The 24,441-nt window shown below is 34.9% G+C and overlaps 1 protein-coding gene across 1 annotated transcript in view; it reads left to right on the top strand.

Annotated features, from left to right (window-relative positions):
- Positions 1 to 24,441, top strand: part of PRTG (protogenin) — a 124,479-nt gene that overhangs the window by 53,115 nt on the left and 46,923 nt on the right. Inside the window, exons 3-11 of the mRNA XM_077127986.1 lie at positions 1,065 to 1,209; positions 2,554 to 2,687; positions 3,796 to 3,933; positions 4,202 to 4,360; positions 4,942 to 5,101; positions 5,876 to 6,123; positions 13,602 to 13,766; positions 16,930 to 17,235; positions 18,032 to 18,220. Of these exons, the coding sequence (XP_076984101.1) occupies positions 1,065 to 1,209; positions 2,554 to 2,687; positions 3,796 to 3,933; positions 4,202 to 4,360; positions 4,942 to 5,101; positions 5,876 to 6,123; positions 13,602 to 13,766; positions 16,930 to 17,235; positions 18,032 to 18,220 (1,644 nt within the window). The remainder of the gene's footprint in view (positions 1 to 1,064; positions 1,210 to 2,553; positions 2,688 to 3,795; positions 3,934 to 4,201; positions 4,361 to 4,941; positions 5,102 to 5,875; positions 6,124 to 13,601; positions 13,767 to 16,929; positions 17,236 to 18,031; positions 18,221 to 24,441) is intronic.

Below are 24,441 nucleotides of genomic sequence, written 5' to 3'. Positions count from 1 at the left end.
GGCCTGCCTGGAATGTTAAAGAATTATTATCTCTAGAAAATATCAACACTCTCAAGAGTTTTTACCTCTGCTTTGAAAACTCAGGAGCGTAAAAATAGTATCTTGGGTTTCTCTACCTTTATGCATCAGGAACACCATTTCTTCTTTCTTTTCTCCTTTCTTTCTTTTTCTGTTGATACCAAGTCATTTGAATACAAAGAGAGACATATCTGGGTCCGGTAAGAACAAATCTTTGTGTTTTTCAAGATATCTCTAAAATCTCTCCATTTTTACTGCCACCACTCAGTTCTGCCATCCCATTAGGACAGTGGGTTGTTGGACTTTTTTGACTTGAAGATCTTTTTTCTTTAATCCATCCAGTGTATCAGTACCCAATTTTTTCCCATGTTACTATTATCATGGCACTCCTTTGCTCAAAAATTTTCAGAGATGCCTTCATTTGTACCGTGGTACAAATCTGCCTCATCTGTAGTCTTTTACTGCTTTCGCATGAGTCCTTAGTCAGAATTATTCTGAAATAGTTTGGCTATTTCCTCACGGTCCCGTGACTACAGGCTGTGTATTTCTTGCCTCTGTGCTTGACTTCATGTTTGTTTAACCTGATATGTTCTGTTTTTATCCTTCCATCTGAATCTAATGTATTCTTTGACAGCCAATTCAAAACCAATCCCTGTAAATAATCTTTATCTGACTAATTCATCTTTACTGATTTCCCTCTCTTCTAAAATACAGTATTATTTGAAGTCTGTACTGCATAGTTTAGTATGAAATGACATACTATTGTTGTTTATTTTATTTCTATTATGATTTTTTCTCTCCAAAAAGATGGTAAGTTTCTTGAGAACCTATTTAGAATTTCATTCTGGGAAAAATCAAACTGCTTGGTTTGGGGAACAAACCAGTGGTTTTTCCAAAAGTATTCCCTAAATTATCTTTGTGCTAGTTAAATTGGGTTGGTTTTATGTTTGGGCAGATATTCCAGTTTGATGAATAATATCTAACATGATGTTATCTTCAAAGATAGTTATGTATTTATTGTGAATTTGTCAAACTTTATGTTATAGCTATTTCTGCATTTGAAGTTCAGCCAATTTCTACTGAAGTCCAAGAGGGTGGAGTTTCTAGATTTGCATGTAAGATTTCTTCAAACCCTCCTGCAGTCATAACATGGGAATTAAATCGGACAACACTACCTGTGGCTGTGGACAGGTAAATATAGCTTTTGTTTCTGAAGGTGACACATGAGAAGATTTTATCATGAGACTGTATAGGGGGAAAGACCCTTAAGGGCTTCATTTTCATTTAAGATTGTAATGATCAATCTCTTAAGACACTTCAAACCTAAGCAAAGAATGAGGTCATCAATATCTAGTACATGGTATGTGGTTCCTGTTGTTTTGTTCAGGTAGCTTGTTCTTCTGCTTTGTTCCTTTCCTCAACCATCTGCTCAACCATGGAACCACCTGAGTACCTGCATTGCAGACCAAGGTTTTAGGAAACCAGATTAAACTTTCATTTCATTTTTTTTTTCATGATTGTGGTGATGAATGCACAACTATATGATGATACTGTGACCATTGCTTGTACACTATGGATGATTATATGGTGTGTGAATATATCTCAAAAAATTGCTTTAAATGAAAGAAAACACAAGTCCCACTTGCATTCAAAGGGTGGACTTTGCAGAGATGGGGCTCACAGGGGTCATCACAGCAGCTTCCCCATTCCACAAACAAGTAGCTTTAAAAACATTCAGATCCACAGTTAACACCTGTTGTGAGAAAGTGCTGCCTGTGTTTTAGGTGAAAATGTGAGGAATATGAGCATTTAGTGCTGCTTTTCAACTTCCCTCCCCTCACCTAGTTTACTTTCTGACCTGGGAACATTTCATTTCTGGGAATGAATGTGCTGATGTAAGGGTTGCCACATATGCCCTGCTAGCTGCACGCTCTTGTCTACCTTCCACTTCCCAGTCCTTCCTCCATCATATATGAATACAAACATTTGTGTTCACACATGCACGTGTGTGTGTGCATACTGAGTGCTCTCAGAATTATCGGGAAACAGGAATCAGAAACTTCAAAGCTTGACTCCTGTTCTGATGAGTAACAGTGTCCCTAAATAGGCTTGTGCCATTTACTGAGATGGTAGGGCAGTGAGACGGAGGAAGCTATTCAAGGAAGTGCTTTTGTTTTTTTTAACTTAGGTCCAGGTATATCTTGGAGAATACATGGATATTAACTAGCAAGAAACCAGAAATTTGAAATAATCGTCCTAATTTCTGGGCCATCAGTTAATTAAATCTAAGCTAGAATGCCAAACAAGACTCTCATTAAAATTAGATTGACAGATTTCACCAAGTACATTGTGCAGGATTACTCATCTTTAGAGAGCTGTAATGACTCAAATGAAAATGAGAGAATCACAGATATTCTTTAAGTATTACAGCTAGTGCTTTAGAAAGACAAATGTATTCATTCCTTTCATAAATATATTTTAAAGTAAAATATAACATCTACTTCAAAGAGTTTAATTATCTTCTTCTTGTAACAGGATAACTGCCCTACCAACAGGAGTATTGCAGATCCATGATGTTGTCCAAGGAGATGCTGGAAATTATCGCTGTGTTGCTACTACTGGAGCCCATAGACGTAAAAGTACAGAGGCCTCTCTAACTGTGGTTCCAGGTACCACCCAGAACTTGCTTTTTCAGTTTTTATGACTTTCTGTTGACCCCCCTGTAATTTTTTTATTCCCGTGCTTTAATGATATATCATAAAATAATATTTTTATTTCTTTTAAATTATTGTGATTGATTAGGAAAATGGCCATTTTTATTTATTAAGCAACCCTCTGGTCTCAGGCTAACTTGTTATGGCAACATCTTTAAGAGAGATTGAGGATTTGTTTTATAAATATTTGTTTGGTTTTTAGAAATATAAACTACAGAGAAATTCAGAAAAAGAGTTGAATAATCATCCATTTCCACCAAAATTGCCCACTGTCAATAAAGATATATTTGTTTTCAGCTTAGTATTTTTTTGTTTTAAGAAAAATCATTATTTTACCGTTGTAAAAACCTCACATTCCTCCTTATAGAGAATTTAAATTACATTTTTATGTTAAATTTAAAAATTTAAATGTAAAAGGTACAAGATTAAAATTTTAGGATATCCTCCACCCCAATACCCAGAAAATATCATTAAGTAAATATAATTTTATGTATTTTACCACACATGAATATAGCTAGAAGGAAAACTAGCTAGAGAGATGAATATACAGAAACCTATACTTTTATTAAAATGGGATTATATATTGGTGCTATATTGGTGCTTTTATTTTAAAACAAATTTAAATGTACTTGAATACAATGGAAGAAAAACTGAACTAAGGATATTGTTGAGCTTCACAAGAATGTTTATTCTTTACAAAAGGCATTATGAGTCATTACTTCCTAAAAGATCTCTTTAAAGTTAGAAAAATGAAATTTTGAAAAATGTTATGAAAGTTTAAGTTTTATATAAATTTAAACAGTATGTTTTAATTTTAGGCAGTATCTAGTAGCTTCCTGATATGAAAGATAAAGGCAAAAATACTCTCGTATCCCTTGCCACTGTCAAATCCTTTACAAGATTAGTAAAAGTTTATTAAGTAAAGGTTTGAACCTCCGTCAAAAGTGAATGATACCTTAAAAGTAGATGTTTTAACTCAGTTTTCTTATTATATATTTTATTTATAATTTTATTTTTGTATTCTGTCTTTCCCTCCTTCCATCTCACCCCTAAAAAAACAAAGCTAAGGGGTCGAAATCGTTTCACACGCCAACCATTACAGCAGGCCCACAGAATGTAACGACATCTCTTCATCAGACTGTGGTTTTGGAGTGCATGGCTGTAGGAAATCCCAAACCAATAATTTCTTGGAGCCGTTTTGGTAAGTCTTCTCATAGGAAGAAAAAGCCTTTTCCTTAAATGTTGTTCATTCTAGTGAAATTTATAAAATATTTTTTTACATACAAACACATTTGGCAATCAAGTTACTTTTAACTTTTTACTTTTTGGCATTTCTGTGTATAGAGAAAGGTTTTACTATGGAGAATTTTATTTTTATATGATATTATTGCTTGGATAGCAAGTGGTCTTTTGACATAATTTTAGATCATATATTATATTGTTTTAATGCATTATTCTCTTTGAAATAGATCACAAGTCCATTGATGTCTTTAATACTCGAGTACTTGGAAATGGTAATCTCATGATATCGGATGTCAGGCTACAACACGCTGGAGTGTATGTTTGTCGGGCCACTACCCCAGGCACACGCAACTTTACAGTTGCCATGGCAACTTTAACTGTCCTAGGTACGTTTTCTTTCATTCTCCAATTAGGAGAAGCTTACATTTTAACATTTTCTGTTTTATCTGATTTATAGCTTTTTACTACCTTTCTTGAATTTTGTAGCATTGATATGAAGGTTAATAATGAAGTCTTGTAATTGAAGGATAAAGTTTTGGAGGAAATCAAAGTACTGTTTTAAAATAAAGCTACCAGAATTGTTTGAAATTACCATCCTCTGTGTTGCACACAATTATGTTTCTTCTTGTTTATCTCCTTTTCCTCCATTCGCCTATCTAAAATTTTAATCTATTGATTATCTATGCACACTCACTAATGGCTCCATATTGGGCTTGGTTAAGTAGGATTGTAGGTGTATGTATTTTAAGTGTGTTTATGTAGATAGTCTCAACATGGATGGGCTATGGGCTTTTAACTGAGCAATGCAGGGAAAAGTTATCTAGGATAGGTGTACATAAGCGTACACAGGAAACTCAGAATTTCAGTTATCTTCAATATGGAATTCATTGGGTCTTCTGACATTTCCTTGACTCTATATAGTGCCAGTTGGCATCACAAAAATATTTTCTTTTTTCTTTAAAATAAGCTCCTCCTTCATTTGTTGAATGGCCAGAAAGTTTAACGAGGCCTCGAGCTGGCACTGCTCGATTTGTATGCCAGGCTGAAGGAATCCCCTCTCCCAAAATGTCATGGTTGAAAAATGGAAGGAAGATACATTCGAATGGTAGAATTAAAATGTACAACAGGTAGGCTGTGTCACTTTACTACTATTTTAGATGATGTATAATGGTTTTAGTAATTTTTATGTGAAAGGTTGTAGTAACAATATCAAACACCTAAATTGCCTTGGTATTTATAAAACGAAACTTAAATAAGATCAATTAGCTTTGTAACATCAGCATGCCATAGATCCTTTCCTATTTTTCTCATGGATTATGCAGTGGTAGACAATGATGAAATGAATGTTGGACAGTCCCCAGACCTGGGTTGTAGTCCTGTAATCCACTGCTAAATTATTATGTGTAATAATTTGAGGTTTCAGTTTCTTCTTCCATAAAAGGAGGAAATGGAAAGAAATAGTTGATTAGCTAAGGATCCTCTATAGGTCAAATAATATTTTTAAGAAATCATTTTTATTAGTGTAAATATGAATCTTCTTATAAATATTCTCTTTCGTATTGAACAAAATTTTGAAAGTTTTGATTTACCTTAGTTTTAAGTATAAATTATAATACTATATAAATTAGATGCCATTACATAGTAATATACTGTACTAAATTTTTAAAAAGAGACTAAGCAGTCACCCAAAAGCAAATAGTATTTGGATATCACAAATACGTATGTAGACTCAGAAAATAAATGAGTAATTTTAAGAAATAGAGATTTTTTTCCATTACAGCTGATTACACAATTTTTGTACTCAAAGATGTTTGTCATTTAAAATGTGAGTGCTCTTATGATTTATTTTTAAATCATTCTCAGAAGGTTTCATGGAAATAAATAATTTTTTTCTTTCTCAGCAAACTGGTAATTAACCAGATTATTCCTGAAGATGATGCTATTTATCAGTGCATGGCTGAGAATAGCCAAGGATCTGTTTTGTCTAGAGCCAGACTGACTGTGGTGATGTCAGAAGACAGACCTAGTGCTCCGTATAATGTGCACGCTGAAACCATGTCCAGTTCAGCCATCCTTTTAGCTTGGGAGAGGCCGCTTTATAATTCAGACAAAGTCATTGCTTATTCTGTGCACTACATGAAAGCAGAAGGTAAGCAATTTCAAAGTATTTTTAAGTGCTGCTTGCTATCAAGGGCTTGTTTTTGGTATGAATGATGTCTTACAAGATACTTTTCAAATTCTATGGTAATTATCTCTTGTAATAAAATAGTTAATCTCACCTGTATATCTAGTTTTTAAACTTTGCAGTGTTGATACTTTGTCTATATAACTATAGTTGGAGACTTTTTCTTTGTTTAGAAATAAATACCAGCTAATGTAAAGCATTTTTGCTTGTTAAAAATTACATAGTGGTACAATGAATTTCATTCTAGGCAAGATGTAAATTCCTTGACTAAGATTTAATATACCAATTTAAGTACACCATTATGAAGGATCAGTATAATAACTGTTTAATAAAATGATATATTTAATTACAGTCACTATAACATATTCTGTTTAAGTGGGAAAGTAAACATTAACAAATTTCTAATACATTTGGTTTTGTATATTTTGAATATTTTCTGAAATCATACGGAATGCTCTGAAAATTGAGCAGAACACACTTTATTGATATCTTGTATTTCTTATATAAAAGAAAAAAATCAAATGCCTTAAAATTTTTCATTCAGAATTTTTTTGGTTCCATTTTTGGAATCCAGTTTTATCCTTATATTTTACTTTAGGCGAAAAGGTTAGAGGAAAAAGTAAAGCTATTTAGAAGTCCTCGAGATTTCTCTATTGATGTTTCATGGAAACCATGGTAGAGGTTTACAAATTTTAGTTCTATACACAAACAGCCTTTTATGCAATATACATTAAAAACAAATTCAAACTCTCAAAGAATGGTGATATAATAAAATTGTCAGTAGAAACAGTTGGGCTGTTGTTTGTTTTTTTGTACTTGGAAGTAGTGTTGTGAAAAGGAATATTTTGGATTTAAATTGGGGTCATGGTAGCAAGAAGAATGAAAGTCTGATAACTGAGCATGTTGGAGTATGTTAATTCCCTTTTTAGTGATTTAAGAAGGTAAAAGGAATGCTGGTTTTGGTGGAGACCACTCTTGTTAGCTATTATGGTCGTTTCATTAGAGACTCCCCATGCAGTTCAGTGGTCTATTCAAGGACAGAACAAGCCTTTTTAATTTGAACTCAAGGACCTTGTTTGATAGGTCAGAAATAGTGCTATGCAGTTCCTAATTAACAAGCCATTAGGCAGTCTGTTGTGAAATGCCTGTAATCTTGTCTAATTAAAATGCTATCAAGTTAATTCAGAAATGTGGGAAAACTTAATAGTGGAATTTGCCTTCTGTTTTGTTTATAAATCCAGTTGTGGGGAGAAGGGGCTCTGTCCTTAGAGAGTTCTGATGAAGTTGACGACCATTTACTGTGAATTGTTAGCAAAGTGCAGAGGCTGCCAGCACTCTTTTTCCACTTTACAGGTTCGCTCTGTAGGAATTAAATCCCACAAAGACAAATCTCCTTCTATACCTTGCCATGCATATTTTATTAAGACTTGCTGAGCATTTTTTCCCTCCTGAAAAAAATTAAAAAGCTCATTGTGGAACAAAGCATTTTGAAGCACAGTCTATGCCTTCCAGTTCTTTTGCTTTCAATATGAATAAGAGAACTTGTGTCAGTGAATTTTAATAGATTTTTTAGGGGCAAATTAAGATCTTTTGCAGGACAATTTTTGGTTTGCTTTCTTTATTTTTTTAATTAGTTTTTTCCTTTTTCCTCTCTTTATTAGAGAAGTTGTAGGTTCACATTACTATCATGAATTAAATATAAGATTACCATATACCACCCTATCACCAACACCTTGCATTGGTATTGCATTTGTTATAATGGATAATAGTGCATTTTTATAACTACTATTCATTGAAGTCCGCAGTTTAACTTAGGGTTCACTGTGTAATGTAGTTCCATGGATTTAAAAAAAAATTTTATTGTGCTACCATGTATACAATCTAATATTTTCCCTTTAATCATATTCAGATACATATTGCAGTGCTGTGAATTACATTCACAGTGTTCTTCTGCCATCACCACCATCCATTACCATAACACTTCCACCATTCCAAACAGGAACCTGGTACATTTTAAGCTTTAATTTCCAATTCTCTATCCCACCCACCCCTCATCCCCTGGTAACCTATATTGTAGATTCTGACTCCATGAGTTTGCCTATGCTGATTGTCTCAAATCAGTGAGATCATACAAAATTTGTCCTTTTGTGTCTGGCTTATTTCACTCAACTTAATGTCTTCCATGTTCATCCATATTCTCACATGTATCAGCACTCCATTCCTTTTTATAGCTGAATAATATTCCATTGTATGTATATACCACGTTTTATTTATCCGTTCATCAGTTGATGCACATTTGAGTTGCCTCCATCTTTTGGCAATTGTGAATAATGCCATTTATAAACATTAGTGTACAAATATCTGTTTGACCCCTACTTCCAGTGCCTTTGGGTATATCCCTACTAGTGGGATTGCTGAGTCATATGGTAGTTCTACTATTTTAGCTTTCTGAGAAACCACCAAACTGTTTTCCACAGTGGTTGCCTGTATTACATTGCTACCAGCAATGAATGTGTGTTCCTATTGTGTAGGTGGTTGTTTATTTTCATGATAAAGTCCTTGAGGAACAAAAGTATTTTTATTTTGATGTGGTCCCGTATATCTATTTTTCCTTTGTTGCTTGTACTTTGGGTATAAAGTCCAAAAAACCTTGTGCCTAAGACAGGGTACTAAAGGTGCTGCCCTATGTTTTCTTCTAGGAGTTTGTTAATTCTAGGACTTATATTTAGATCTGTGATCCGTTTTGAGTTGATTTTTGTATACAGTGTAGAGGGTGGGGGGGCCTCCTTTTTCTGCAAATGGAAATCCAGTTTTCCAAGCACCATATGTTGAAAGGAATATTCTTTCCCAGTTGAGTGGTCTTTGCTGTCTTGTAAAAAATCAGTTCGCCGTAAATGTGAGGGTTGATTTCTTAGCTTTCAGTTCTATTCCATCAGTCTGTATGTCTGCCCTTGTGCCAGTACCATGCTGTTTTGATTGCTGTGGCTTTATAATATGTTTTAATATCAGAAGTGTGACTCCAACTCCATTATTCTTTTTCAAGATGGCTTTAACTATTTAGGAACCTTTACTCTTCCATATAAATTTGATGATTGGCTTTCCATTTCTGCAAAGGAGGTTGTTGGAATTTTAATTGGAATTGCCTTGAAATGTGTAAATTGCTTTGAGTAGTATTGACATCTTGATCTTTAGTCTTTCAAACAATGAACATCGAATATTCTTCCATTTATTTAGGTCTTCTTTGATTTCTTTGCTGGGAGGTTTTTGATGACTGATTCAACCTCTTTACTAGTAATTGTTTATTGACAGTTTCTATTTTCTTCTTGAATCAATGTAAGTAGTTTGTGTGTTTCTAAGAATTTATCCATTTCATCTAGGTTATCTAATTTATTAGCATATAGTTGTTCATAGTACCCACGTTTAGTCCTTTTTATTTCAGCAGGGTTGGTAGTAGTGTACCCCTTTTCATTTTTGATTTTCGTTGTTTGTATTTTTTTCTTTTTTCTTTGTCAGTCTAGCTATGATTTGTTGATTTGATTGATCTTTTCAGAGAACCAATTTTTGGTTTTGTTGAATCTTTTTCTCCTTCTGTTTCATTTGTCTCTGGTCTAATCTTTGTTACTTCCTTCCTTCTGCTCTCTCTGGTCTAATCTTTGTTACTTACTTCCTTCTGCTGTCTTTGGGTTTGGTCTGCTCTTCTTTTTCTCATTCTTCCAATTTTGAGATTAGGTCTATGATTTAAAGTCTTCTTTTTTTTCCTAATTTCACTTCTGATTTCTTTTTTAACCCATTGGTTGTTTAAGAATATGTTTAATTTCCACGTATTTGTGTATTTCCCCCTCCTACTTTTGTTATTGATTTCTAGCATCATTCCTTTGTGGTTAGAGAATATACATTGTGTAATTTCAATATTTTTAATTTCTTGGGACTTGTTTTGTGACCCAACATGTGGTCTATCCCAGAGAATAATCCATGTGCACTTGAGAAGAATGTGTGTTCTGTTTTCTGTTTTGGTGGCAGTGTTCTGTATAGTCTACTTGGTTAGTGTATCACTCAAGTCCTGTACCTCATTATTGATCTTCTGACTTGATGTCTATCCAGTATTGAGGACGGTGTGTTCAAGTCTACTATTAATGAAGAACCATCAGTTTCTCCCTTCAAATATATCAGTATTTGCTTCATATGTATTGGAGCTGCTGTTAAGTGCATAGATATTTATAATTAATACATCTTCCTATTGAATTGTCTCCTTTATCAGTATGTAATGACTACCTTTGTCCCTTGTAACTGTTTTTGACTTAAAGTCTATTTTATTAATATAACTACCCCAGCTCTCTTTTTATTACTACTTGCATGGTATATTTTTTCCATCCTTTCACTGTCAACCTACTTGTATCTTTTATTTTAAGGTGAGTCTCTTGCAGACAACATATAATTGGGTCATGATTTTTATTCATTCTCTCAATCATTGCCTTTTGACTGGAGTGTTTTATCCATTTACATTTAAAGTCATTAAAATCACTACTGATAATACAGGTCTTCTGCCATTTTTTCTATTTAGACTTTGTAAGTCTTTTTCTTTTTTAGTCCCTCACTTCTGTTAAAGTCTACTTTTATAATAATTCAGTTTCTTGTTATACATATTAGTGCCTTTACAGTTATATCTGGGTATATATTTTTCTATTTTCCTGTGGTTGCCATAGAGTTTGAGTGTAACATTCTAGATATATAACAATTACATTTGGTTTGAAACCAAATTAAATTCAATAGAATGCACATATATTTTTCCTGTACCCCTCTGTCTTCCTACCATTTTTGTGTACTTTTCACCACTTATATCTCGTACATATTATTTCTAAAACCATAGATTTATCATTACTTTTGCATTTTAGCACCTGTAAGAAGTAAGAAGTGGAGTTGCGTACCATACAGTACAACACAATAATACTGGCATTTATAATTACCAAATGATTACCTTTACCGTAGGTTTTTATTTCTTTATGCTGCTTTGAATCATTGTCTAGTGTCCTTTACTTTTAGTCTGAAGAACTCCCTTAAGTATTGCTTATAGGGCAGATCTAGTGATGATGTACTCCTTTGACTTTTGTTTATTTGAGAATGTCTTAATCTCGCCCTCATTTTTTGAAGACAGACTCACTGGATATAAAATTCTTGGGTAATAGTTGTTTTCCTTCAATACTTTATTTCAGCTCACTGCCTTCTGCCTCCATGGTTTCTGATAAGAAATCGGCACCCGGTCTTATTGGGACTCCCTGGTTTGTAACACACTGCTTTTCTCTTTCAGAACCCTTTCCATGTCTTTTGCATTTGATAGTGTGATCGGTATATAACAAGGTGTATTTTTCTTCATATTTATCCTGTACGGTGTTCTCTGAGCTTCTTGAATATGCATATTCATGTCTTTTGCTAATTTGGGGACGTTCTCTTCATTATCTCTTTGACTTTCCCTTCTGTCCCTTTCTCTGGTGCTTTTCCTTCTGGCACTTCCATAACGTGTATATTGGTGGGCTTGATGGTGTCCATAACACTCTGTGCTATATTCACTTTTAGTATTTCTTTTTCCTTTCCGCTCCTCAGCCTGACTCATTTCAAGTATCTTGTCTTCAGGTTCACTGATTCATTCTTCTGCCAGCTCCAGATGTGGTATTGAAATACTCCTGGACATTTTCGTCTCAGTTATTGTAGTCTTCAATGCCAGTAATTCTGTTTGGTTCCTTTTAAAATTTTCTCTTTACTTAGACTCTCATATTACTCACTGATAGTTTTCCTGAGAACGTTGTTGCTCTCTCTCTCTGTTCTTTCCTTCATTTCCTTAAGCATTTAAGATCATGTTTTTAAAAGCTTTGTTTGGTTTGTCCACGTTCTTGTTGTTTTCTTTATTTTTACTGTGTTCTTTGGAAGAACTGTCAGTTCCTGTTTCTTTTTTGTCTTATAGTCTTTTGTTGTACACTGTACATTCTAAAATATTAAAATGTTAACTCTCCATTTACTCCTTAGAATGTCTGTTTCTTGGTTTTATAACGAGCTGGTGATAAGACAGAGATTTTCTTGAGTTCAGCCCTCCTGTCAGGAAGGTCTGCCCAAGACCAGAGGTACTGTGCAGGGTGCTCCTGTCTTGGGTCTTTTCTTGCCCTGGGATTTTGCTTGTTATTAAATTCCCTTGTTTAGAGGAGCTTGATTGGCCTCTCTGTTTCCCAGGGGCCAAATCTCTCTCTCCTGACTATCTGAAGACAGCAGGCCTTTGTCCCAGACTGTCCACTTCAATAATTTGTTTACCTTCCTTTTATTGTCTCACACTGCTTTTGCCTGGAGGGAAAATTATGGGAGGAGGGTCATCGCGGGAAGAACTTTCTCACTTCCGTCTTTTCCAACCAAAATAGGGCCAGGGAGCCATGAAGGGGGCACAGATCAGCTTCAAAGTGTCCTGAGGAGGGGGGCCATTGAGGATGCCAAGAACATCTCCCACTGCTCCCCAAGTCTGAGCTTTCCTGACCTGCCCCCAAAATGTAGCCCTTTAACTAACTTTCTTCTGCAGCCTTGAGGAATCCCTGCATCTTTAAATCTCCACAGCCTCTGCCCCTGTTGGTGTTAGAAACAAGGGCTGCAACCAGCTGTTACTAGGGCAGGTTGAAACATTAGCTAGCCTTAGAGCCAGGACCCAGCAGTCCAAATTCGGTAATCAAAAGCCGTGATCAGTGATGGACCTTGTACACCCTTCTTCTTGAGGAAGAGGACTTTTATGTCTGTTTCTGTCAGCAGCATCTGGCCAGGTGCCGGACCCTACTGCAGCCTGCGGTGAGAGTGGGGGATGAGCAGCAGTAGCCACCGCAATTTACAGTTCTTTACTGTAATTTATCAGCTTCTTCCTCTTGCTCTTCCCTGGATGCTGTAGAGTATTCTTCTGGCCTCTGGAATTTCAAAATCGTTGTTTCAGAGAGGTCCTACCTGTCTAATATTGTTTTATTGGGAAAACTGAGTCCTGGAACTCCTTATGTGGCCATCTTCCCAGAAGTGGTTTGGTTTACTTTTATAGAGAGAAGTGCCACTTCATTCCCTACTGTCTCTTCACTTATGTTTAAAAGAGGAAAAGAAGTTTAAGCAAGTAAAATTTGCAGTTGTGAATTGCAGGATTCCATTCTTGTGTGACTACTGTATATTGTCTCTGCTGTGTGTTTTGACTAGACGTTAAATGAGATTTGGAGATTATTTTCAGACTGATTTTATTCAGGAAAAATACAGACTAGTAATCTGTAGCAAGACATGGTTCCTTTTAGAAAATAAACACTTTCCTGTTTACATATTTTAAAGGTCACAGAGGTGAAGATTAGTAGTCCCCAAGACCAGTGATCAGTGAAGGAAAGTGGTCTTGTTAATTGTAGTTTGGATATTCATAATTTTTAAAGACTGATTCTTTCATCTAGGTTTAAATAATGAAGAATATCAAGTAGTCATTGGAAATGATACAACTCATTATATTATTGATGACTTAGAACCGGCCAGCAATTACACATTCTACATAGTGGCATATATGCCAATGGGAGCCAGCCAGATGTCTGACCACGTGACGCAGAATACTCTAGAGGATGGTAAGAAAACATGGTTCTGGATTATTGAAGTATAAGCATTTGTTTGTTTAATCAATATCAATGAATAAATGTGTTTTAAATTAGTGAAAGTATCCCCCTTTGGGTTAAAACACAGGTGTGTTAAACAACAGACTAATTTGCCTTTTCAATCTGACTTCTTTTTTGACAATGGCATGTTAAGGATAAAAAGCCCTTTTATCTATCATCCATAAAATAAATTTTAATAATAAAATTCTTATATTGTGATTTTATCTAGTCAAAGATTCCTAGTTTAAATTGCAATAACTGTGCAAATTTTTTTATTGAATAGAACAACGTGTGAGATTCTCTAGGCATGAATAAATATAATGACAGTTTGAATACATATAATGACTTTCTTCCCAGAAATCTAAGTATTGAACTTCTGAAACCAGGAATTTTTGAAGATTGGTTCCTTTCAGTTTAAAAAGACTTTAAAAATTGTTTAGAAATTAGTTTTATAATGGTAGGACAGTTCCATTCATTAAAATAGTCCTAGAAAACTGATTCTCCTCCTCGGACTCTACTTACCAAATTGTAAAAGAAGGGATTTCTCCCTCTAGGAGGTCTAGAAGGCCCGTTTTTGTGTGTAGCAGCATCAAAGGAAAATTATTTAACATATGCTCAATTATGCTATTCTCTGTTACCAAAGTTTTCTCATCCTCAGGAAATAATCCAACCCTAGTTTTCAAAAACACTTTAAAATTAATGAAAATTATCATTGTCTGAATGTTAAATTTCAGATTTGGGTTTTCATTTGAGTCTGTTCCATTTTAGAGTGAGTCACGGTCTATATTTAATGATCTTATTCCGTTGAACAACCTTGGGTATGCATGTCTAAGGTGAAACATTGACTGATACATATACGTGTTTTTTTTCCTCTTCTATATGCTTGGAGAAAATGGGTCTGAGCATAACAAACTACTTGTAAGAACTTGCAAATTCCAGTTGAGTTATTATCTCGAAGTTTTTATCCTCTAAACCTTTCCTTACTATGAATCTTTTTTTTATTTAATGAAGTTTTTGTTTTGTTTTCCAGGTAGCATACAAACATTCTGACACTCCTTTTCACATTTCTGCACCAGTCTTTCCCCTTTTCCTAAGCCTATACTTCTTAAACTGAGATGTGTGATCTCCTAGGGTCCTGCAGTGCACGACAGATAACAGCACTTGTGGAGGACTTAGGGCTTCCCACCCGCCTGTTCTAAACCCCTTACCTGCATCCTCTAATTAAATCCTTATATAACCCTATGTTGGAGGAGTATTATTATACAAGAGACAGTAATGTGAGATAAGAGTAAAGACTCCCTCTAGTCTTTCTAGGTCTGTTTCTTCATTTTTTAATTGTGTGGCCTTGGGCAAGTTATTTAACTTCTCTGTACTTCAGTTTCCTCACCTATAAAATGGAAATGATAATTGTGCTTCCCTCATTGGGTTTTTGTGAAAATTAATGAGCTCAGACAATAAAGGACTCAGAAGTGCTTAGTAAATTGATTTCTTGTTTTCCACTTATTCATTCAGTCAATAGATATTGAGTACTTGCTATGTATTACTCAATATTTAGTCATAAACAGACAGAAAATATTGCATGACTTTATGAAACTTACAAAGCATAGAGGACAGGAGGAACAAAAAAACCAAGATAAACAAGTAAATTATATACCTTATTAGGTAGTGATACCTGCTGAGAGAAGCGGCTATGAAAGCTGAGGTGAGATGGTTGAGATTTTGGTTTTCTGAGAAGGCGCACTAAGGAGGTTACATTGGTATGAAGACCTTCAAGGAATGTAAATGAGGGAACTGGCTAGACAAATGTCTAGAGAAAGCACATTGTGGGCAGAGGGTACAGAAATTGCAAAGGTCTTGACATAAGCACTACTGGAGTAGAAGGAACACGGGAAAGAAATAGATGATGAGGCCAGGAAGTAATGGGGAGCCAACTGTAAAAGCAGAAAGGGCTTTGTGTGAAGCCACACTGAGGACTTGTCTTTTACTTTGAGTGAGATGGGAGCCATTTTGAACAAGAGAGCAACACGATCTAAGTTGTATTTTCACCGGTTAATGTTAGATTGTAGGAACAAGGGCAGAAGTAGGGAAACCTGATAGGAGGCTGTTGTAACGAATGGCATAAACCAAAGGGGTGGCAATGGAAGTGGTAGAGCCACAAGTTTGAATGTAGAGGGTGAACAGAAAAGCAATCAAGATGACACCTCTGTAAAAATGTTTGTGTTTGTATGTTATGTTTAAAAAAATAAAAAATTTTTTAAAAAAGATGACACCTCTGGTTTTGGCTTGAGTCAAAAATGTTATTGCCAGTCCCTGTGATGGGAATATCCTTAAAAGAAGCTATTGTTATTATCCCCATTTTGCATATGAAGAAACCAAGACACATGAAGTGAAGTAATTTAGCCAAGATCACACAAAGTAGTAAGTGTTGAACAGGAGCTCAAACCTAGAGAATTTAACTCTAGAAACCCAACTCTTACCTCTTAATGTTAGACTGCCTCCCAGTATATTTGACTAACTTTTCTAGAGTGTCAGTTTTATTCAAAATATTGGGAAGGCAAACATTGTTTTAATATTAAATACTATATATTGTCATTTGAAATACAGACATCACATTTATTTTTAAAATATAACTCTTACACTTCAAAAGAAAGTTTGCTAGATTATATCCCTGGTCTCTTAGGCTTCCCTATCCTTCATGCTTCAAACATGATCAATTGAAAAGCGCCATTTTCTGTATGGGTATTAAGTATTCTCACATTCCTTCCATCCAAACAGAAAACAATTACAACAATGAAAACTTTGCTTTCTTTGATTTCCTGTACATGATCCTCCCTCATTCTTTTTTTTTCTTTTTCTTTTTTTTTTTTTTTACATGGGCATGCACCGGGAATCGAACCCAGGTCCTCTGGCATGGCAGGCAAACATTCTTGCCTGCTGAGCTACCGTGGCCTGCCCCTCCCTCATTATTTTTCCTTCTGTTTTCTGGTTTGTGCTCTACTTGACCGAAAACCTCTGTTGGGGCCCAAAATATCTCTTCTTTATTATGTTACTTGTTGCTGTTAAGAGACTACAATAGATATTGGTGTGCTAAGGTGGAATTTTGATTCTAAATATTTATAAACAACTGATTTTCTAGTTCCCCTGAGACCTCCTGAAATTAGTTTGACAAGTCGAAGTCCTACAGATATTCTCATCAACTGGCTGCCAATCCCAGCTAAGTATAGGCGTGGCCAGGTGGTGCAGTATCGCCTGTCCTTCCGCCTGAGTACCGAGAATTCCATCCAAGTTCTGGAGCTCCCGGGGACCACGCATGAGCATCTTTTGGAGGACCTGAAACCTGATAGTGTCTACCTGATCCGGATTACTGCTGCCACCAGAGTGGGGCTAGGAGAGTCCTCTGTCTGGACTTCACACAGGACACCCAAAGCTACAAGCGTGAAAGGTAGACAGTTCTCAACACTATTTGGAAAGCATAACGTCATAGCTTTACTTTTGAGCCAAATTTTTCTTCCCTAAGCTATGTTTATATTTCTAAATGTGTTTTAAGAATAAAAATACTCCAGAGATGATAGACTTACTTGAAATTAGACAACAACAACAAAAAACCTTTCATTTAGTGGCCCCTTTTTGCAGAGTTCCTTAGTGTGTAAAACCTTTAGATATAATCATTTGTTTAGCAAATTCTTCACAGGCCTATCCCTCACTTAGGTCCCAATCAAAATGAATTACCAAAAGTTATGTAATAATAAAGACTTAATGAATAGCATTACCATATATATTTTAAATCATCAGTTTAATAGAAAGACCATAATTCTGGTAAATTCTAGGCCCTTTTTTCTCACTAATGTGAAATACTACTTGACTGCTCATTGCTTTACTTTTTGTTAATTGATGAGTAATAATGCCTGTCTTCTCTATCACAGAAGGACATTAGACAGCCAAAATTAGAAAGTAGTTACTCTTTGAAAAAAATTAATATCCAAATAAAGATATTATTTTGCACGTGTTTATACATCTTAGTCTTTTCAGTGATGTTTATACACCTTAGTCTTTTTGTATTTTTAAAATTTTTTCTCAAAGTTTAATACTGTGAAATTTTGAAAGTTAAGTTAAAGTGTAATTGTTTGAATTGAACTTTTTTGCAATTATTGGCTTCAGACTGAGAGATCTACACTATTCTATTTTTTCATGTGAATTATGAGGTTTTTAATCATATATTTGCTGTTGACTTTTTCTAGCTCCTAAATCTCCGAAATTGCATTTGGAGCCTCTGAACTGTACCACCATTTCTGTGAGGTGGCAGCAAGATTCTGAGGACACAGCGACTATCCAGGGCTACAAGCTGTACTACAAAGAAGAAGGGCAGCAGGAGAATGGACCCATTTTCTTAGATGCCAGGAACCTTCTCTATGCCCTTGGTGGTTTAGGTGAGTCAGCCTTTACTGTGCTGTTTGGTTTTTCCTTCCTCTTTGACTATTGGAAGAAATGTTATTGGATATAAGACAGGAGAATTGACTTGAAAGAAAGAAGGAAAGTGATTTTACTCTATCACTGCATATACCTACCTACCTGCTGAAAGTTAAGTTGGGTCTTTGATTGTTGTGAGTGGATTAGAAAATGCCAGGTTAACCACGGTCTCTTTCCCTCTTTCCCTCAGCTCTGGGCATTTGCTTTTCTTTTACAGTATTTACTCCTGATAGAGTGAGACCCTGCGCAATTATTGTGGGTGGATGGTGGGAAAACAAATGTGGAATAAGAATATCACTGAATGATCAGATAATAATCAATGATTAAGTTCATTTTAGCATTGCTTAGGGATGCTATATGGGCATATTGTTTTACATGTGTAAAGTATTATATGTAAATTTGTGCAAAAGAATACCCTTACATATGACCCATGTAACCGTCAATGTTTACTGAGCTCTAACCTGGGAACACTAGGAATAAAAGCCCTCAGTTTTTGTGTGTGGGTTCATCACAGTTTTGGAGATACTATTTTGTTCTTTATCCTTCCTGTCTTTTACAGGGTGAAAGAATTTTATGACCAGAACATTTTTAATAGAAAGTAAAAAAAAAAAGTAAGCAGATATATACTCATCAGTGTGTAAAAATGCACACTTAAGTATTTATTACTCATAAGTAGATTTTTACCTTAAGTACAAATCAGTGACTTTTATTATGATTACCAACCATATACCTACTAAATTGTCACAGTACCTTCTGCACATATTGGAATTTTACGTTTCACTCCGACTTTCCCTTTCACAAACTGCCCTTTAGAGGTGAGGGAAGGTGAGAGGCACGGTGGTCCCACCTGGACTGCTCCGTTTACTGCCCTGGCCTCACACTAGTACCAGCTGTGAGAGCAGCGTTGCGACTCGAATCCCTGTGCAGTGAGAAGCAGCGGTGGGAATCAATGTTTTCAGAAGCAGGGACGCACAATTCCAGACCTCCAGTTCCTTACCATTGTTTCCCAAGATGGAATTTTGCTTATAATCATATATCATTTTTATATTTTAAATGGTGTTAAGTTACATAAATTTCACTGTCGATCTCTGTAACGTGGCTTTATAAGCCATGAAGAGAAGTTACCTATGTTCCAGGTTAACAAAATCAGTAACATTTATTTCTAGCCATGACATCTCAATGTACTTTCCCTTTCCGTATCCATGTCATTTATTCAAGAAAATTCTACTCAGTGTCAGATAAGAAACATGATTTGGGACAATTGTTGGTGAAAAATAATAGATCAAGCTCAGTACTTCAATTTCCTCATTGTCAAGAAAATTAAATATATAGAAGGTACAAAAATAGATTCATAGAAAGCTCTTCTTGGATATGTATTACGGTAGCTTATTCTAAACAGATGAGTAATTTATTAGAAAAAAACAAAATTGGCGCTTGTGAAAAGTTGAGTAACATTTTATTAAAACTTTGCAATTAAAATGATTTTTTTATTTTAAATTTTCTACAGATACATATAAAGAGGAAGATCTTTTTATCATTGTTGAATTATTTTCTAATTTATGAGTAACAGCTTTCAAAACTATAAACCTTTTTTTTCCTCTGTTGTTTTAAAAATAAATCAAGGATTCTAATGCTTTTGTTTTTATGTTGTAAAGATGTAAGTATATCGGGATAACTAAGTTTGAAATCACTTTATAACACATAAAGTAGGGAATTATTTTGTTATAGTTGACATTCCAGATCTTTTAAAATAATTCCGTGTTTTCTGACTATGGAACTTAACTCAGTGGTTAGACTAATTGCAGTTCAGGATAAGAGGGCTCCATCATAGATGTAGGTGCTTTCTTTTTAGACATCAGGTTCTGTACCCCTGGGGTTGCCAAGTCCAGAGCTGATGGCTAACTACCAGGGATGCAGTTGTGTGGATTCAGGTGTTGTGCAGCTGTTGACTAGATAATCTTTAAGTTGCCTTTTAATCTTGAGATCCTTAGGGTTTAGTTGTCCTTTTCTAGAAAGCCAATGTTGGGATCTAACCAAGCTTATAGCAAGCGAATCCATTTAACCCGCTAAGCAGGGAAGTGTTAACAGCTCTCACCTCTTTCCTTCTTACTATTGAATATTGGGTGAGAAGTATGTTCTTTTAACCGGATAGCTGACCATCTGTGACCATTTCTAGCAAGAGCATCTGGCAGTAGTTGCCTGTTTAACAGAGAGTGATGTGTCTAGAGGGCAGCAGGTTAAGGAAATCCTATCTGTGGTTTGCATGGTGAACACTTGCTTTCACTGAGCTGTTGCACATTAGAGAAAGACTAACTGGAACTAGATTTACTAAATGGACTTGGAAATGAAATTTAAATGCTTCTTTTTGTTGACTCAGTGTCAATTTGAGTAGCAAACTGATACCTCAAAATTTCATTTTCATACTAATCCCTTCTGATGCCTGAATTCACATCCTTTTGTTTCTACATCTGGTGATTGAGTTTCCAGTAAAAAAGTATGGTACTGAGACAATCCCCTTGGTGATAACACACAGTTACTCATTTCTACAAGAAAGAAAACAATGAATGAATTTGTATAGTTCAATTAATTTAACAAATATGTTGAGTATTTTTCTAAGTAAGGTATTGTAGTACTAGATAAATAGACATACCAGATATAACCTCTGCTTAAAACAAAAGATATTTGACTGACTTCTCCAATTTTACCCCAAACTTCTGATTAACTAAATTGTGCTTAATAATGAAAGTTATTTTAGAACATTTTACTTTAAAACATCAGAGCTCAGTTCTCTGCAACATACAGTGCTTTGTTTTTTAAAGAGACTAAGAAGATTCTTAAAAAAGATACTCTTCTTTAAGTGTTTAATATACATATTGGCATAGCAATGGAAGTATTTTGATGTCGCTAGCTTGTTCACATTTAATGATTTTTAAATATATATTTTGATTTCAATTAGAAGTGATTTACTTGGGGTAGATTGGAAAGAAAGCACTATGTTTGTGATTTATTATGTTTACTTGATTTGTTCTAAATTGTGGTTTGAGGTTTGTGTCAAGTTTTTGCATGTGAGTAGTGATTATTTTCAGTTGGATATTTTTCCTCTTGGCACATCCAGTGTTTACTTCAGTTGTAAGATATTAAACTATTTGTTGCATTTATCACACAATAAACTGAAGCAAAATTAATAACATACTTGTGTCCTCTGATAAGAGACTGAAATAATTTGTTCCTCTCTTTTGTCTATTTCAGAAATTGGCTTTGAATTTTAAATTTAGAGTTTATAATTGCAAAGGGACTGTTTTCATAAGCTGTCAGAAACCATTCTGTATTGTTCAGTCTTTAGATAATGGGATGTAGAGGGAAGATTTTTTTTTTTTTTAGGGTAATTCTTTTTTTTTATTTTGAATTTTTTTATTAATTAACGGAAAAAAAAAAGAAATTAACCTAACATTTAGAAACCATACCATTCTACATATGCAATCAGTAATTCTTAACATCATCACATAGATGGGGAAGATTTTTTTGATGATGCTGTTGTTAATTCAGAATTTAGGACACTGGTTTTTTTATAAATAGATCATCTTTAGCTTTTATTTTCCATGAAGAACTTGTGCTATTTTACTAAATTTCTCATGATTAGCAAGCATGAGATTTAGCCCCAATCACAAAAATAGGAAATACTTAAAAATCATTGGCAATGGTTATGGGTCATTTTCACACCCTTAAAACTCACAGATTTTTTTTTTTTTTTTTAAGATATCCGAAGTTGGGTACACAGGTGGTTCAGTGGTAGAATGTTCCCATTCCATGCGAGAGACCCGGGTTCGATTCCCAGACCATGCATCCCCCCCCCCCCCAAAAAAAAATTAGCCAAAGTTGGATAATGCTAGAGGTACATGTTTAAGAGTCAGAAGAAACAGTTCTTAATTAATAATGTAATTTTGAACTCCCTTGGCTAGTTTGTATGGAAGTACGGTAAAATGAAGTCAGATTTCTGGGTATTATCTGTTACCATCATTAGAATAAGATTTGGCTGTGTGATTATAGATCTCAAGAAAGAAAATAAAAAGTTACTCCTGGTAAGCCAACTTGATTTAGCTGGAGGGAATTCTAACCTGTCCTTTACTTGAGGCAGCACAAGATTTTGTGGCATAGAAGAGGCAGCTTTTATTGGAGAGGCTATGATATGAACCCCACCATATTAATGAATTTGTTTTGAGAAGAATTAGAATCACCGAATTTATGAAATACGGAAATCAGGTTTTGTGGCAAGCCAGAGTCTTTTCAGACTATGTATTCCCTCATCCCAGTTGTACAGGGAAGCCTTAGAAAACTCTCAGAAAATCTTTGGAAACATCCTACAGATGAAAATCCTTATAATGAGGTTGTTTTGCAACTTTCTGACTGGACCCCTTCAGATGGAGTCTTAAGATACACTATATTTTATAACCAAATCCTCCTATTCATGATTAGTTTCAAGTATACTCTTTCCATACTGACTTTTAGTCTGTAAATTGACTTAAGATTATCTGGTACCTTGATACCAACTACCAGTTCAGATATCATTGTAGATGTTAGGATTCTCCTATTCTAAGCTAGCATATGACTAACAATATAAACATCATTAAGCATTCTGTCCAGATTAGATTTGACTTCATAAATCAGCATTTATTTCTATGAAATCACTTAGCATGTGTTTTTTTAGCAGTTCATCTGAGGGTGGGTATAAACTTCCATTAACATTGTTGCTTTCGTTTACCATAGGCAAGATCTGTAGGGGCCTCCCTCACCTGTTCTGCTTCTCTTCATGCCTTCCTGCTTTGCCAGTTACTTTCTGTTTTTAGTAGAAGCAATCCCTCTGAATAGTGTCTGACTGTAGTCTTTCATTCATTCTTTTCAAAGAGTAGCAAAATAAATTCATTTAGCTGAAATCGGTAGACTTCTTAAAGGAATTTTTTGGAGGCCACCACTATGTAGACCAGAAAAGTGACTGGAAAAATAGGAGTACAAATTATAGCAAAACAAAGGGAACATTTGAAAAATACTATTTCACTTTTTTCACTCGGTTTAAGTTGTTGTGCTATGTTTATTCAGTTAACAAGCCAAAATATGTTGAAACTTTAACACAGACACGAGGAAATACTCATTTTTTTTCATAATTTGCCAAGAGAAAAAAAATGTTTGAATTTTTTTCAAAAAATTCTGTAGTATCTGAAAATAGCCAATCTGATTAATATTCAACCTAAATTAAAACTCTGATTCTTGAAAAATTTAAAAATCAGTAGCTCAAAAAAAAGACGAATCATTAGCTCTAAAGAAATGGAGCTTCTACTTAAAAAAAAAATCCTATTACTCATAGTCACCGTCATGAAGAGAGTAAAAAAAAATTTTTCATTTTTTTCTCCGTTATAAACAGGAAAATTAAGGAGATATAGACATGGATTCCATAAATCCATAACCTAAATTGTTCTTTGAATCCACAGGCATTTAGTAGTCATTCAGAAGAGAGAATATTTTGAGCCCACTTAACTGCTGTCCTTGAGTTTTATGATGGGCTCTTAGAGCTACAATGCTGTTTACAAAGCTGTCCACAGTCCCCTGTAAATGCAGAGTGCCTTGTTTAGGGAACTCAGTAAGTCTAAGATAAAGAGGCTCCTATGCTTTCTTGGTTGGTCTCTTGGGCCCCTGTTAAGAGACTTATGACACAGAAGCTCCTCGGTCTTCCAAATCAGAAGATGAAATCAATTTAGGGATTTCTGACAACGGGCTTCTGTTATCCACTATAAAATGACTGAAAAATTGAAACCATCTCCACAACATGTCTTCTGTGATTTCTTCACCTAACTCCTACCTCAGGGGTGGTACCAGTTAGAAAGGTAAACATTCTAGTTTTAGGGTAGGTGCTGTTTGTGTATGTGTGTGTGTGCGCACGCTTGTGTGTCTCAGCACTCTATATAAAGCTACTTGGTTTAATAACGTAAGATTGCTGTTGCTACCAGCTGTATCTTATTTCACATTTTTAATCAAAATTTATTTTAATTATGAATTTTAACTTAGGTTTATTTTCATTTCAGTTCTTTTTAATAAAAAAAAAGTGTGTGTATTTATTGAATGCCTGTCTTCCGTACAAGGCACTGTATTGGACACATGGAAAATGAACATAAGCTAGCAGGCATGCCTT

The sequence above is a fragment of the Tamandua tetradactyla genome, chromosome 14 (assembly GCF_023851605.1).
Source record: "Tamandua tetradactyla isolate mTamTet1 chromosome 14, mTamTet1.pri, whole genome shotgun sequence".
Classification (NCBI taxonomy): domain Eukaryota; kingdom Metazoa; phylum Chordata; class Mammalia; order Pilosa; family Myrmecophagidae; genus Tamandua; species Tamandua tetradactyla.
Note: the sequence above shows the minus strand (reverse complement) of the source record. Positions and strands in the feature narration are given on the sequence as shown.